Raw genomic sequence first — 17,381 nt, forward strand, 5'->3', positions numbered from 1 at the left:
AGAACACTGGAGACTGAAAGTGAAACTGTTGAAGCTGAACAATTTCAACTCCGTAGCATTTAAGAACGTTCAAGATATCTAATACGAAAGTAGGTAAATTGTTATCTATTTGAATGATTTATGTAAATCTATTAGATTACTACATTATTAGTAGCCTAGGACTGTCTTCAGTAGAATAATGGCCAAAATGAAGAACAATGTGTTGCTTCAAAGGTGGTCTGAATTTCGACAATTATAACTGCGTCATTGAAGACTTATTTTCAATAGACAGTCCTATTAATATGATTGTGTTATGCTACGATTGTGTTGTCTGATTTAATACGAATATGTAGCCTAAATATTGTTATTTATTCAGTAATAAACAGTAATTTCAATCAAGTCATTTTACATGTAGGCTGATAGTTTTATGATAAATGTCGATGACACATAGTGATATTCCTGAAATAAAGCAGGAAAGCAGTCAGTTTAAATAAACTTTTAACCAAAATGCGATGACATGGCTCAGAGTTTTGTGGATTTCACATTGAATTCACGTTATTTGACATCAGTATAAATCAAAACTAGACGTTGATCTTATGTCTGTGCCCATTGGGGTGCTTGTAGCCTTCCATCTGAAAACAGTTATAGATCAACAATCAATGCTGTTAACTAGACATGTTCCAGGCAGTTTATAGTTCTGCTAGACTACCGTTTACCCTTTTATTCTCAAATCACATTTTTTGTGTGTAAATTATTAATTCCAGTTTGCATGTAATAACCAGGTGATGGCTGTTCATATCATTGGGTTGTTACTTGTTTTTCTGCATTTTGCATCTTAGAAAATAATGTAAATATTTATTTCTATTGTATATAGATTCCTGCCTCACACGTCACACTGCTCGGCTATAACAAGATAATTCCTTCAAGATGGGGCACCTATCCAAACCTTTGCAACAGACATCCAGACCATTGCAGGTGGTGTTACTTGGTAAAACAGGAGCAGGGAAGAGTGCCACAGGAAACACCATCCTGGGACGAAAAGATTTTGTCTCAAAGAAAAGATTAAAATCAGTGACTGCTGATATTGAGAAACAAAATGTCACCATTGAAGGAATAGATCTTGTTGTGTATGACACTCCAGGATTCTGTAACTCCGATCAATCTGAAGAGCAAATTCAGGAGAAATTCCAGAATGTCCTCAAGTTAACCTCATCTGGTCCCTGTGTGTTTCTCCTGGTGGTGAAGTTAGATAGATTAACAGAAGAAGAAAAGAGGGTCATCAGTAAAGTAGAAGATCTTCTAGGAGAGAGTCTTTTGAAGCAAACCTGGATCCTGTTCACCAGAGGAGATGAGTTGGAAGACCAGACTATAGAAGAATTCATTGCTGACTCAGATGATCTCACAGAAGTGATGAGAAAATACAGTGGAAGATACCATGTGTTCAACAACAAGAGGGGTGATCCTGAGCAGGTCAAATCACTGCTGGAAAAGACATCTCCATGTCTCAGTAAGTATAACTAACTGTTTAAATAAAGGATTAGCCAGAAATGTAATGTAGGCTAATTGTAAATGTTTACATGATTGAAATACTGTGTTTGAAGCAGTATAATACTGATGATAGAAAACTAGATATTATAGATGAGAGCTCAGTAGGTCATGTCATTGATAACATTATGAACACAATCTTTTCATATGTCTCCTGAAGCTGAGGTGATTATAGGTAGTCCTGCCTGAGAATTGTAAGACCAGTTATTTTGTTTGGCATGACAATGACTGAGACAATACTTGAGGAAGATGTTTTAAATATTTAATTAATCAGATGTTATTTTGTGTTAAATAGTCATATTGAAATACATCACACTACACATTTAGTAATGACATGATGCATTTGAATCATAACACACAGTGAAACTTAGTGTGACTTAATACAGTTATTTTCAATAGGTGTGAAAAAGGGGTTCTAGTTAAGTTTAACAGTTATTCCCGAGTTGAACTCAGAATTCACCAAAGTTAGCTAGCTAACTCCTCTATCCCACTACGTAGTATAACACTCTGGTCTCTTATTCTGAGATAACAATCATGTAAATTAATTATCCCCCACAATTGTAACTTTAATAAGTTGGCTTGGTGTGTGACAGATCCCTGTTACAAATCCCACCTGAACTCCACATTCACCTTAAAGATTTAAACACCAGACATAAATCATTATTATTCAGTGCACCAATAAATGCCTGTATAGGGGATGAGATGGTAGTCATTTTAATGTATCAGTTTAACAAATGTGATGTATTTCTCTATACACAGATTCAACTGTTTCAAGGAGCTCCTCCATCAGGAATCTCCCAGAGAGAAGGATTGTTCTGCTTGGAAAAAGCGGTGTTGGGAAGAGTGCAACAGGAAACACCATNTAATCAGATGTTATTTTGTGTTAAATAGTCATATTGAAATACATCACACTACACATTTAGTAATGACATGATGCATTTGAATCATAACACACAGTGAAACTTAGTGTGACTTAATACAGTTATTTTCAATAGGTGTGAAAAAGGGGTTCTAGTTAAGTTTAACAGTTATTCCCGAGTTGAACTCAGAATTCACCAAAGTTAGCTAGCTAACTCCTCTATCCCACTACGTAGTATAACACTCTGGTCTCTTATTCTGAGATAACAATCATGTAAATTAATTATCCCCCACAATTGTAACTTTAATAAGTTGGCTTGGTGTGTGACAGATCCCTGTTACAAATCCCACCTGAACTCCACATTCACCTTAAAGATTTAAACACCAGACATAAATCATTATTATTCAGTGCACCAATAAATGCCTGTATAGGGGATGAGATGGTAGTCATTTTAATGTATCAGTTTAACAAATGTGATGTATTTCTCTATACACAGATTCAACTGTTTCAAGGAGCTCCTCCATCAGGAATCTCCCAGAGAGAAGGATTGTTCTGCTTGGAAAAAGCGGTGTTGGGAAGAGTGCAACAGGAAACACCATCCTTGGTGGGAGAAGTTTCCATTCTGAACAGAGCTGTTCCTCAGTAACACGTGAAACAGAAATGAAGCAGGCAGCAGTAGATGGGGGGGATGTCAGTGTGGTTGACACTCCAGGACTGTTTGACACAGAACTTACTGCTGACGAATTGACAAAGGAGATTGTTAGGAGCATCTATGTGTCTAGTCCAGGGCCTCATGCCTTCCTCATAGTTTTACGAGTGGATGACAGGTTCACAGAGCAGGAGAAACAAGCTATTGAAAGTCTAGAGAGTTTGTTTGGGTCAGGACTGGCAAAGCACACCATCATCCTCTTCACCCATGGAGATACATTAGAGGGTGATGGTGTAGAGAAGCTGATTGATGGGAACAGAGACCTCAGTAGATTGGTAGAGCAGTGTGGGGGGAGGTACCATGTCCTCAACAATAAAGCTAGAGGAAACAGAGATCAGGTCACAGAGCTGATGGAGAAGATAGACAGAATGGTGGAGGAGAATGGAGGAACCTGCTACACCAATGAGATGTTTGAGGATGCAGCCAGGATTAAGAAAGAGGAGAAGGAGTGGCTCCAGAAGGAGATAGAGGAGAGGATCCAGAGGGAGAAGGAGTGGATCCAGAGGGAGAAGGAGAGGATCCAGAAGGAGACAGAGGGGAGGGTCATAATGGAGTGGGAGGAGAGGATCCAGAAGGAGACAGAGGGGAGGGTCATAATGGAGTGGGAGGAGAGGATCCAGAAGGAGATGAGGATCCAGAGGGAGAAACGATTTTTGGATAGATGGGGGGAAACTATTAAACATGCAGTGATAGGTGCAGGGTTAGGTGCAGTGGTAGGTGCAGTGGTAGGTGCAGGGTTAGGGTTCTTTGTAGGTGCTGCACCTGGTGCCATTGCAGGGTGGAAATGTGGGGCAACGGTAGGTGGTGCTTTGGTATATGGTGCGGGAGGTGCTGTGGTAGGTGGTGTGATAGGTGGTGCGATAGATTGACGTGTTTCTGAATCTCCTGAAAAATAGAAACATCTGGCAGCAAAGTTGTCAGTCAAAAATCACCAACAGTAATTTACTGTGAAATGCAGTGTTGGTAGCTATTACATCCCCAATCATTCTGAAAATGTCTTAACAACCTACTCTCCAATTCAACTTAGAGCCTAGTACAATAACAGGCCTACCGCTTTATGAAAATCTTCTCTGCATACATCATTTAAATTTAAATAAAAAGTATTTTATTTAAAAATTTTACATACAGTACATCATGATTAAAGCTATAGTATATAACAGGGGTCTCCAACCCTGTTCCTGGAGAGCAACCCTCCTGTAGGTTTTAACTCCAACCCTGTTCCTGGAGAGATATCCTCCTGTAGGTTTTAACTCCAACCCTGTTCCTGGACAGCTACCCTCCTGTAGGTTTTAACTCCAACCCTGNTCCTGTAGGTTTTAATTCTAACCCTGTTCCTGGACAGCTACCCTCCTGTAGGTTTTAACTCCAACTCTGTTCCTGGACAGCTACCCTCCTGTAGGTTATAACTCCAACCCTGTTCCTGGACAGCTACCCTCCTGTAGGTTATAACTCCAACCCCAGTTGTAACTAACCTGGTTCAGCTTATCATTTTGGGCTTATCATTTCGGTCTCCTGAGTTGCGCAGCGGTCTAAGGCACTGGTTGGAATCCAGGCTGCATCACATCCGTCAGTGAATGAGAGTCCCATAGGGCGGTGCACAATTTGCCCAGCGTCGTCCAGGTTTGGCCGGGGTAGGCCGTCATTGTAAATAAGACTTTGTTCTTAACTGACCTGCCTAGTTACTTAAAATAAAAATATATAAAAAAAACAGCTAATTATTGGAATGAGGTGTGCTAGTTTATGAGTTGGAGTGAAAACCTACAGGATGGTAGCAATCCAGGAACAGGGTTGGAGAGCCCTGGTCTAAAAACGTTTTACATTACATTTACACTGTGGAAATGTATCAGAATATATTAGAGTTTTGTGAATACATTTTTTCATTTTTCAGACAGGAAAAAAGGCCTTCAAAAAATAAAATATATATTCCCATCAAAACTATAAACTCTTGTCATCCTTTGATTATAGCTCATGTTTCATCTGCTTTGTTCACAAATAGATACTACAAAATATAACTTTGTGGATTTCCCAAAATGCCTTCGGAAAGCATTCAGACCCCTTCTCTTTTTCCACATTTTGTTACGTTACAGCCTTATTCTAAAATGGTTTAAATCATTTTTTTCCCCTCATCAATCTAAACACAATACTCCATAATGACAAGGCGAAAACAGGTTTTTAGAAATAAAAAACTGAATTAGCTTAAATACATAAGTATTAAACCCTTTGCTATGAGACTCAAAATGTAGCTCAGGTGCATCCTGTTTCTACTGATCATCGTTCAGATGTTTCTACAAATTGGAGTCCACCTGTGATAATTATTTGGAAAGGCACATACCTGTCTATAGAAGATCCCACAGTTGACAGTGCATGTCAGAGCAAAAACCAAACCATGAGGTCGAAGGAATTGTCTGTAGAGCTCCGAGACAGGATTGTGTCGAGGCACAGATCTGGGGAAGGGTACCAAAACATTTCTGCAGTATTGAAGGTCCCCAAGAACACAGTGGCCTCCATCATTCTTAAATGTAAGAACTTTGGAACCACCAACATTCTTCCTAGAGCTGTCCGCCTGGCTCTAGGAAGAGCTCAAGAGTTCCTCTGTGGAGATGTGAGAACCTTCTAGAAGGACAACCATCTCTCCAGCACTCCACCAAGTTGGCCTTTTTGGTAGAGTTGCCAGAGATGGAAGCCTCTCCTCAGTAAAAGGCACATTGACAGCCCGCTTGGAGTTTGCCAAAAGGCACATAAACGACTCTCAGACCATGAGAAACAAGATTCTCTGGTCTGATTAAACCAAGATCGAACTCTTTGGCCTGAATGCCAAGCGTCACGTCTGGAGGAAACCTGTCACCATCCCTACGGTGAAGCATGGTGGTGGCAGCATCATGCTGTGCAGATGTTTTTCAGCGGCAGGGAATGGGACACTAGTCAGGATCAAGGGAACGATGAACTTAGCAAAGTACAGAGAGATCCTTGATGAAAACCTGCTCCAGAGTGCTCAGGACCTCAGACTGGGGCAAAGGTTCACCTTCCAATAGGACAATGTCCCTAAGCACACAGCCAAGGCAACGCAGGAGTGGTTTCGGGACAAGTCTCTGAATGTCTTTGAGTATCCCAGACAGCGACCGGACTTGAACCCGATCTAACATCTCTGGAGAAACCTTAAAATAGCTGTGCAGCGACGCTCCCCATCCTACCTGACAGAGCTTGAGACAATCTGCAGAGAAGAATGGGAGAAACTCCCCAAATACAGGTGTGCCAAGCTTGTAGCGTCATACCCAAGAAGAGTCAAGGCTGTAATCATGGCACATTGCTTCCAAAGGTGCTCCAACAAAGTACTGAGTAAGGGTCTGAAAACGTAACATTTGGCGGTGACACAGGCTTCTACTGTGTTGTGGGACTGAATAAGATGGGAATGAGTCAGGCTACTGGCAGAGAGATATTTCCTGGTCATGCGCATTTCACATGATATCCACTTGCGGTCCGTTTCTCCTCAAGACACAAAGGAATTCTCCGGTTGGAACTTTATTGAAGATGTATGATAAAAACATCCTAATGATTGATTCTGTACTTAGTTTGAAATGTTTCTTCGACCTGTAATATACATTTTTTAAGTTTTTGTCCGAAGAAATGCTCGAACAGCACCAGCGTTTGGATAGGTGTACCAAACGCGCTAACAAAAGTAGCTAATTGGACATAAATAACGAACATTATCGAACAAATCAAGCATTTATTGTGGACCTGGGATTACTGGGAGTGCATTCTGATGAAGATCATCAAAGGTAAGGGAATATTTATCATGTAATTTCTGGTTTATGTTGACTCCAAAATGGCGGCTAATTTTATTATATTTCTGAGCGCCGTCTCAGATTATTGCATGGTTTGCTTTTTCCGTAAAGTTTTTTTTAAATCTGACACAGCGGTTGCATTAAGGAGAGGTATATCTATAATTCCATGTGTATAACTTGTATTATCATCTACATTTATGATGAGTATTTCTGTTGAATCGATGTGGCTATGCAAAATTACTGGATGTTTTTGGAACTAGTGAAAGTAAGGCACCAATGTAAACTCAGATTTTTTGCTATAAATATGAACTTTATCAAACAAAACATACATGTATTGTGTAACATGAAGTCCTATGAGTGTCATCTGATGAAGATCATCAAAGGTTAGTGATTAATTTTATCTCCATTTGTGCTTTTTGTGACTGCTATCTTTGGCTGGAAAAATGGCTGTGCTTATTCTGTGGCTTGGTGGTGACCTAACATAATCGTTTGTGGTGCTTTCACCGTAAATCATATTTGAAATCGGACACTGTGGTGGGATTAACAACAAGATTACCTTTAATACTGTATAAAATACATGTATGTTTGAGGAATTTTAAATATGAGATTTCGGTTGTTTTGAATTTGGCACACTGCACTTTCACTGGCTGTTGTCATATCGATCCCGTTAGCGGGATCTCAGCCATAAGAAGTTTTAAACTAATCATGTAAATGTAATTAACTAGGAAGTTGGGGCACAAAGGAAAATATTCAGATTACAAAGTTATTATTTTCCTAATATATAACTTCAGATATTTTAATATCTGATCATTTAGTCTTCTAATTAATTAATTATTCTTTACCTCACGTTAGTCTCATTCCAAACGTCGTAAATTGTTGGTTATCTGCACAAACCCAGCCTTTATTATGAATCATCCATACACCAATTGTCTTAATCTTTTTTTTACTAACTAAGTAAATAATCCCAGAAATGCACAAACAAACAGTAGATATGGTTACAAGGAAATGATAGGGGAGGTTCCCTAGTGGGCTAAGCCGATATGACGGCTTGGTGGACAAAGGTGTGGGTGTGGACTGAGAAGGGCGGGAATTACAAAAATAGTCACTACACTGTTGATAATTATATTAATTGAAATGCGGGAATAATTGCAATTAATATATATTTACACCCAGTATGTCGTCGTGATCTCTGTTGGAATCATCCGTCTTTCTGTTGGAAAGTTCATCTGAGCGTCTCTCTGCTTTCCTGAAGTCTTTCGAATGGATACTTCAAGTACCATTCAGAAATGTTCTTATAGAATAGATGTTTCAGCGGTTGTCAGCCTTCGCATCCCAGGCTGACATAATTTCTAGCTGCAGACTAGTAATTAGTATCTAAGATTTGCTCTTATTCTGTCAGGTTCGATAGTCTCAGAGTTTAACCATTCCCCGCCGTGTAGCCAATGCTCCACGTGGTATGGTTAGGAATTCAACAACCATTACAACCTTAGCTTATACTGAGGTTTTTGTGGTCTCTACTCCACCTGTGCCCCCTTGGTGTCCAGCGAGGTATGCGTAGTCTGAAGAGGATTTGTTCAGGAGGGGATTTTATTTGTAACAATAGAAAAGGTGGGTCAATGACGCCAGATCATGTCTGTACTCACGAGGGCGGGCCAATGACCTGGTTAAACTTTAAAGGGTGTCACGCTCGTCGTACGAACTGGAAGCATACTCGGACCAACGTGCAGCGTGATCTGGGTTCCACATGTTTATTAAATTAAACTCACAAAACAATAAACAATATACGATACTTGAAGCTCAAGCAGTGCTCACAGGCAACTACACAGAAACAAGATCCCACAAAAACCAGCGTGGGGCTGGTCCAGGTTGTACCGGACTGGTGACACGCTCTTCAGGGCGAGGGCGAGGGGCAGGCACAGGACGTACCGGACTGTGGAGGCGTACTGGAGGTCTGGTGCGTAGAGCCGGGACAAATTGTCCCGGACAGATGACACACTGCACGGCGAGTGCGGGGAGCTAGCACAGGACGTACTGGGCTGTGGTGGCGTACATCAAGGCGAGTGCGGGGAGCAGGCACAGGACGTACCGGACTGGGGACAAGTACTTCAGGGCGAGTGCGAGGAAGAGACACAGGACGTACCGGACTGGGGAGGCGCACTGGAGGCCTGATGCGTGGGACCGGCACAGATTGCACCAGACTGGTGACACACTACTCCAAACGCCTTCTTTGCCGCATACTCCTCGCCAACGCCATTCTCCGGTATGCCTCCTCGCACTGTTCCATTGACTCTCAGTCGGGCTCTGGCACTATCCCTGGGTCAACCAACAACCTCTCTACCTCCTCCCAGGTTGTCTCTGGTTCACCCCTCGGCTCCGCCGACCACTCCGTGTGCCACCCCCCCAAAATAAAATTGGGCTGTCTTTTGGGCTGTTTTTGTGGCCGCGAACCCCGGCGTCGTCGCTGTACTCCATACAAAAACTCTTATGTCTTATTCATTTTTGAGGAAGACACAGTCTTGAAAATCTGTGTCATTGCGAGTAATGATGAAGTTGCACACCTGCTAAAATTGGTTTCCTATTGAACTTAATTCTTTCAGAAAGATATATTATAGTTTGATTACATTTTAGGGTGTCTGGGACCCTTTGGAGTTTACATACACCTTAGCCAAATACATTTAAACTAAATTTTTCACAATTCCTGACATTTAATCCTAGCAAAGATTCCCTGTATTAGGTCAGTTAGGATCACCAATTTATTTTAAGAATGTGAAATGTCAGAATAATAGTAGAGAGAATGATTTATTTCAGCTTATATTTCTTTCATCACATTCCCATTGGGTCAGAAGTTTGCATACACTCAATTAATATTTGGTAGCATTGCCTTGAAATTGTTAACTTGGTCAAACGTTTCGGGAAGTCTTCCACAAGCTTCCCACAATAAGTTGGGTGAATTTTGGCCCATTGCTCCTGACAGAGCTGGTGAACTGATTCAGGTTTGTAGGCCTCCTTGCTCGCACATGCTTTTTCAGTTCTGCCCACAAATTTTCTATAGGACTGAGGTCAGGGCTTTGTAATGGCCACCCCAATACCTTGACTTTGTTGTCCTTAAGCCATTTTGCCACATTTACATTTACATTTACATTTAAGTCATTTAGCAGACGCTCTCATCCAGAGCGACTTACAAGTTGCCACAACTTTGGAAGTATGCTTGGGGTCATTGTCCATTTGGAAGACACATTTGCAACCAAGCTTTAACTTCCTGACTGATGTCTTGAGACGTTGCTTCAATATATCCACATAATTGTCCATCCTCATGATGCCATCTATTTAGTGAAGCGCACCAGTCCCTCCTGAAGCAACGCATCCCCTCAACATGATGCTGCCACCCCCGTGCTTCACGGTTGGGATGGTGTTCTTCGGCTTGCAAGCCTCCCCCTTTTTCCTCCAAACATAACGATGGTCATTATGGCCAAACAGTTCTATTTTTGTTTCATCAGACCAGAGGACATATCTCCAAAAAGTACGATCTTTGTCCCCATGTGCAGTTGCAAACCGTAGTCTGGCTTTTTTATGGCTGTTTTGGAGAAGTGGCTTCTTCCTTGCTGAGCGGCCTTTCAGGGTATGTCGATATAGGACTCGTTTTACTGTGGATATAGACACTTTTGTACCTGTTTCCTCCAGCATCTTCACAAGGTCCTTAGCTGTTGTTCTGGGATTGATTTGCAATTTTCGCACCAAAGTATGTTCATCTCTAGGAGACAGAAAGCGACTCCTTCCTGAGCAGTATGACGGCTGCGTGGTCCAATGGTGTTTATACTTGCGTACTGATGTTTGTACAGATGACCGTGGTACTTTCAGGCGTTTGGAAATTGCTCCCAAGGATGAACCAGACTTGTGGACGTCTAAAAACAATTTTCTGAGGTCTGGGCTGATTTCTTTTGATTTTCCCATGATGTCAAGTAAAGAGGCACTGAGTTTGAAGGTAGGCCTTGAAATACATCCACAGGTACACCTCCAATTGACTCAAATTATGTAAATTAGCATATCAGAAGCTTCTAAAGCCGTGACATCCTTTTCTGGAATTTTTCAAGCTGTTTAAAGGCACAGTCAACTTAGTGTATGTAAACTTCTGACCCACTGGAATTGTGATACAGTGAATTTTAAGTGAAATAATATGTCTATAAACAATTGTTGTAAAAGTTACTTGTGTCACGCACAAAGTATATGTCCTAACCAATTTGCCAAAACTATAGTTTGTTAACAAGAAATGTGTGCAGTGGTTGAAAAATGGGTTTTAATGACACCAACCTAAGTGTATGTAAACTTCTGACTTCAACTGTATATGTATATATATATATCAGTGGGGAGAACAAGTATTTGATACAGTGCCGATTTTGCAGGTTTTCCTACTTACAGAGCATGTAGAGGTCTGTAATTTTATCATAGGTACACTTCAACTGTGAGAGACGGAATCTAAAACAGAAATCCAGAAATCCAGCAAATATATTCAGGTTTTGAGATAAGGTTGTTTAATAGGGCTTGCTCCAGATTCGAGCATATATCCCTTTGGAACACCTGTGTGGGATCAACACTCAGTTTTCTATAGAAACGTTCATTGCTGAGTTGTCTCTGAATTGCTTCTTTATATTTTTCATAGTCTAAAACAACCACAGCACCCCACTTGTCTGCAGGTTTCATAACCAAAGATGAATCTTTCATTAATTCATTGAGTGCCTGTTCTTCTGTTCCAGTGAGATTCTTCTGAATATGGTTTGTTTGTCTCGTATATACTGACATAGCTTCTTGTTCGACTAACCTACAATAGGTATTAATCGAGGAGTTGTTAACCATGGGACAGAATTTGCTTTTGGGCTTAAAATGGGTGCCAGTTCTTTGATGTGTTACTAGGCCCGAATCAGTGTTTTGCGAAAACACATGCTTGAGTTTAATCTTGCGAAAGAATTTAAACAAATCTACTTTCGTATCGAATGGTTTATCTGTACATGTACAGATACAGATACATGTAGGTACATGTACAGATACAGATACATGTAGGTACATGTACAGATACAGATACATGTACCTACATGTACAGATACAGATACATGTACCTACATGTACAGNTACAGATACAGATACATGTACCTACATGTACAGATACAGATACATGTACCTACATGTACAGATACAGATACATGTAGGTACATGTACAGATACAGTTAGGTAACAATGAAGTTAGGCAAGTTGGAATCTTGTGTAGTAGAGCTTTGTTAACAAATATGGAATAGTCAAGTGATCTACAGAACTTTAAACCCCCTCAAAGTTGAATAACGGAGCCTTGCGTCAAAAGTGCTTAGTTTATATTTATAAAATCTGAACAGTAAATGTTAGAAACGTAAATGTTTTTCCAATGAAAGCATGAAGTAAACTCTATATGGCTCGTGTACACTGCCTTCAGAAAATATTCATACCCCTTGGCACAATACCCAATAATGTCAAAGTGGAATTATGTTTTTCAACATTTTTACAAAGTAATACAAAATGAAAAGCTGAAATGTCTTGAGTCAATAAGTATTCAACCCCTTTGTTATGACAAGCCTCAATAAGTTCAGGAGTACAAATGTGCTGAACAAGTCACATTGCATTGACTTTGTGTTTAACATGATTGTAATGCGTCTGTGTGTAGCTGGTGTAGATGAGTCAGGCGCAGGACAGCAGATATGAGTAATGTACGTAATTATATTCAACAATAATCACAATACACATCAATAAATCCAAGGCCACAAATAACGGACCGCAATACAATAAACAATCACTCACAAACAAACATGGGGGAACAGAGGGTTAAATAATTAACATTTAATTGGGGAATTGAGACCAGGTGTGTAAAACAAAGACAAAACCAATGGAAAATGAAAAGTGGATCGGCGATGGCTAGAAGGCCGGTGACGTCGACCGCCGAGCGCTGCCCAAACAAGGAGAGGGACCGACTTCGGCGGAAGTCGTGACAATGATTTTTGAACGACCCTCATCTCAATACCTACCCCACACATACAATTATCTGTCAAATAAAGTTTAATGGCTGTAAGAGAAGAAAACTGAGGATGGATCAACAACATGGTAGTTACTCCACAATACTAACCTAATTGACAAAGTGAAAAAAGGAAGCTTGTACAGAATAAAAAATATTCCAAAACAAGCATCCTGTTGTCGTGACTTTACTTTCATTAATCTGATGATTGTTATTCATCGAATCAACTAACTATGTTTAATTGTTACCCGATTAAATTAATCACCTAACAATGAACTCATTAGGAATTTGGGGCACCACAATAGCGGTTGTTTAAAGAGTTACCATCTCCTGAATTAAACWCTAAAGATATCACATCCATAAACAGTCAGCTTATTAAATCATAACCTCTTAGCATATCATCATTCTGAACAGTCGTAACCTCATGCATCTGCAAAAAMCCCAGCCTTACAAATGATTCAGTACTACACAAATTGGTTCAATTATTTATTTACTAGCTAACTAAATGAGAAAACAGGATCACATACACACTTAATACATGAGAAGAAGGCCCCTAGCGGACTGACAACATMTGGTGGCTTGTTACACAGAAAATGAAAGGGGTAGGGGGGAGAGAGAAAAAAAGGGACACTTATCGTTGATACATTTTAGAACCTCCTCAAGAAAGCAGCCGGCCCTTACTTTGCTTTGCTGGCCTGTCGGTCAACTCCACTCCAGAATGGCTTTAGCCCGGCTCAACCGATGATAGGACGACAGCTTCATACCACAGTGCCAACACTCGCATCGCTGCTAGACCCATCACTCCCGAACACAGCTGCATTCAGCTCAAGGGAAAGGAGAGAAGGAGACTCCCACCTGGAAAACAGGTGTGGGTGACTGACTCAAAAGTCACAGGAACAATGCTGAGGGAACATGCAGCACCACGATCCTACTTTTTTTTTCACCTTTGTTTAACCAGGTAGGCTAGTTGAGAACAAGTTCTCATTTGCAACTGCGACCTGGCCAAGATAAAGTAGATGTTGGAAGTTCCCCACAAGTCTGTCCACAGGAACAGACATCACCTCATCCCTATGGATGGACCTGAGAACAACAATGCTATAAGTCAGGGCAACAAGAACAAAGACTGAGCTACTTTTATCCCATATAAAAAACACAATTTCAAATTTTGCTACTTAAGAGGTGGTGAGTCACATGTGAGGAATAACAGGTCTACCCGGCAACAAGCACTCTGCAGTCAGGCTGCACTCCAAAGTGATGTCACATGCAGAGCATGCTTTCCATCTGATCCTGCAACCTCCACTATAAGTATATATGTGACCGACCGCTCTGATTCGGACTTATGTAGCAAAATAGGAAATTGTGTTTTTTACATTGGATAAAAGCAGAGACAAAGAGCTACATAATGGTATATCATACACTGCATTTGAGGAACAATGGGAAAGCAATTCTGCTTTGAAAGTTAATAAACTTGTAACCTCACTTTTGAGAAAATGGCCTTTGAATGATTTGGTACCTACTGGAGAGCTCTTCTTTGTCTACACCCATTCAGCTTCATTCACACCCTCTTAAGCTTAAGCCCACACCCAAGCTCTGACCATTTTACTCGCCTTAGCAGAGCTGGTTAGGCTGTTTTCATGTTATCCAGAGCATTGGTAGCTGTAATTGTGCTGCAGGCTACAATTTAATTACGTTTTTTTGCCAACGATTACTGACACTGGCCATATTCAACATATGTTGAGCGTTCGTAAATTCATCGGATATTCTGCGCTCTGGCACACTCAGACGAAAGTGCTCTGAAATCTGAGTAGATGCCCAGACTGAATTCACGAATACACCCGAAATGGTTACTTGCATAGTGGAGTCTTTTGATAAGACATGTAGCTAAACAATGAACCATAATCCCAACTCCTGTCGTTACTACCCTGCATGAATCTGCAGGTAGCTAACATTAGGGTATAAGTAACCAAGCAAATGGCTCTGAGATACAAATAATAAGATCATACACGTATCGTTAGCTAGTGAGCCAGCCAGCTAACGTTTGCTAGCTAACAGTAAACTTTAGCTTGATATTAAAACAAAATTAGAAACGTGTAATATCTGCAAATATAGCTAGCTAGACTATCTTACCCATATACATCATGGATGGAGGCGTCTCCTGTCACGGATGCCATGGTTGCCCTTAGTTTGAAGATGTAATCCGGAGACAGGGGTTTTCTCCATCTCCTTAGCTATCATACTCGAATTCCAATGATTTCAAAACTGGGTCCTCCAGAAAGTGGAGAGCAGCTCTTATGCAGTTTTACTACGCGTTACATACAAAAAAGCTGTGTTAGACAGGATTACCTAGACATACTGACCAGCTCAAATAGACAGCAGCGTGCTATATGGCAGACCAATCCAAACTCATCTCTCGGCATGTCCAGCCCACTCATTATCTCAGCCAATCATGGCTAGCGGGAAAGTTGCTGTCTTTTTCTGTGGCTAAACCAACTAGGCTCGTATTTTAACCATTTTATTTTTATTTACAGATGGCATACAAGGTTGTTATTAAGACATGTGAAAGTTCACATGTTCGAGAAGGCATTTCTGTAATGTAGAGTACAGTATTTCTTACAATCTTCTATTTTGACTGGAATTGTGCTGGTCATTGTTAATAAGTGCAGAATTAATTCCAGTTTTGATTGAGCACATGCCCCCCAAAAGGTCTGTGCACACTTTGACTGTAGGCTATAGGTTGCTGTTGGCACCCTATTCATTTCAATTTCTTTGACTTCTTGCAGATCGCATTAACACAGCAAATGCTGCAAATGTCAGATCAAGCCTAAACAACCTTTAAAATGCATGTGCTGTGCCCTTCTCAGGATGAGCTCTCTCTGTCAGCCTTCTCTTAGGGACAGTTCAAAATGTATTGTTCAAAATGTACACTACCATCAGAGGCGGCTCAAATCAAATCAAGCTTTATTTATACAGCCCATTTCAGACATGGAATGCAACACAATGTGCTTCACAGGAAAAAACATTTTTTTTTAAAGAATGAAAAATAAAAACTGAAATATATATGTATTTTAAAAACTATTTAAAAAACTATGAAAATAAAAACTGAAATATATATACAACAAATAATAGAGGATAAAAAACTAAAGATTAACTATAAAAACTGAACAACCAAAAAGTACCCTGAGGAAAAGCAAAGCTACAAAGATGTGTTTGAAGATCTCTTTTAAATATGTCCACAGTTTCGGCCCCCTCAGGTTCTCTGGCAGGCTATTCTAGAGGCTGGGGGCATAGTAACTAGAGGCTGCCTCTCCATGCCTCTTGGTTCTAGGCTTTTGGATAGTTAAAATGCCAGTGTCAGAGGACCTGAGGGACCTACTGGGTACATAACTTAAAAGCATGTCTGACATGTATTGGGGTACACAATCCTGGCTGGATTTAAAAACCAATAGAATAATCTTCAAATGAATTCTAAACTCACAGGCAGCCAGTGCAGAGACCTTAAAACCGGTGTAATGTGAGCTCTCCATCTTGTCTTGGTCAGTACCCGTTCTGTAGCATTCTGTATGTTTTGCAGTTGACCAATGGCTTTCTTGGGTAGACCAGACAGGAGAGCATTACAGTAGTCAAGCCTGCTTGTAATAAAAGTATGGATGAGTCTTTCTGTATCAGCCTGAGAGCGAAACGGCCACACCTTGGCAATGTTCCTCTTCTCCTCCTAGTGTTCTGCTGCCAGTACTTCAGACCAAAGCTAAGAGAGGACCCCCTCGCCAGGCCAAGTATGCCATCCACTGTATCCATGCCATGTTCACACACAGAGAATCACACTTCGCTCAGATCTTTGAGGTGAGGACCAGTCTGCCTTTACAATCTAGTATTTACTGCTATTTACTGCTTCAGCCCTCTTTGCTATTGTTGGGGAAAAGTTGTAAATAGTATTCATTAATTGAGTTAATGTTGAAAAATAGAAGAGAGCATTTAGCATTTGTAAGTGTGTTTAACAGTAGGTTAGAGAAATATTGAATGCATAAAAGAATGTGTCTGTTAGAATGGAACATGTCTGTGTGAGTGTGAAGTTTCCTGTTTTGTCTATTCTCAGAAGATTAGGCGAGACTGAGTAAGGGAGGCGCTGCGGTACCACTGAGGTTTCCTGTTTTGAGCTAGAGTTTTCAACTGCAGGCATGAAGAAGAATTACCAGGGCTGGTAAAACCCTGGATTTTGTTATTCTAACTTCCGCGACGCATATAAGGCCCTCCCCGCCCTCCTTTCGGAAAAGCTTTCCACGACTCCATTTTGTTGCTCCCAGCCTATAGACAGAGACTAAAACAGGAAGCTTCCGCGCTCAGGTCTGTTCAACGCTGGTCCGACCAATCTGATTCCACGCTTCAAGACTGCTTCAATCACGTGGATTGGGATATGTTCCGCATTGCGTCCAACAACAACATTGACGAATACGCTGATTCGGTGAGCGAGTTCATTAG

The 17,381-nt window shown here is 40.8% G+C and overlaps 3 protein-coding genes across 3 annotated transcripts in view; all 3 read left to right on the forward strand.

Annotated features, from left to right (window-relative positions):
- LOC139024549 (uncharacterized) lies at positions 1-5,027 on the forward strand. Its single transcript, XM_070439425.1, has 4 exons — positions 1-89; positions 854-1,486; positions 2,284-2,387; positions 2,864-5,027. Exons 2-4 carry the CDS (start codon positions 907-909, stop codon positions 3,959-3,961), a joined length of 1,782 nt encoding a protein of 593 aa, XP_070295526.1. The 5' UTR covers positions 1-89; positions 854-906; the 3' UTR covers positions 3,962-5,027.
- Positions 1-17,381, forward strand: part of LOC112071532 (GTPase IMAP family member 8) — a 127,447-nt gene that overhangs the window by 29,143 nt on the left and 80,923 nt on the right. The window lies entirely within an intron of this gene.
- LOC112071536 (sister chromatid cohesion protein PDS5 homolog B-like) overlaps positions 9,043-17,381 on the forward strand; it is a 23,726-nt gene continuing 15,387 nt past the window's right edge. The window contains exons 1-2 of the mRNA XM_070439424.1: positions 9,043-9,261; positions 16,572-16,745. Of these exons, the coding sequence (XP_070295525.1) occupies positions 9,043-9,261; positions 16,572-16,745 (393 nt within the window). The remainder of the gene's footprint in view (positions 9,262-16,571; positions 16,746-17,381) is intronic.

The sequence above is a fragment of the Salvelinus sp. IW2-2015 genome, unplaced genomic scaffold, assembly GCF_002910315.2.
Source record: "Salvelinus sp. IW2-2015 unplaced genomic scaffold, ASM291031v2 Un_scaffold1633, whole genome shotgun sequence".
In the NCBI taxonomy this organism is placed as follows: domain Eukaryota; kingdom Metazoa; phylum Chordata; class Actinopteri; order Salmoniformes; family Salmonidae; genus Salvelinus; species Salvelinus sp. IW2-2015.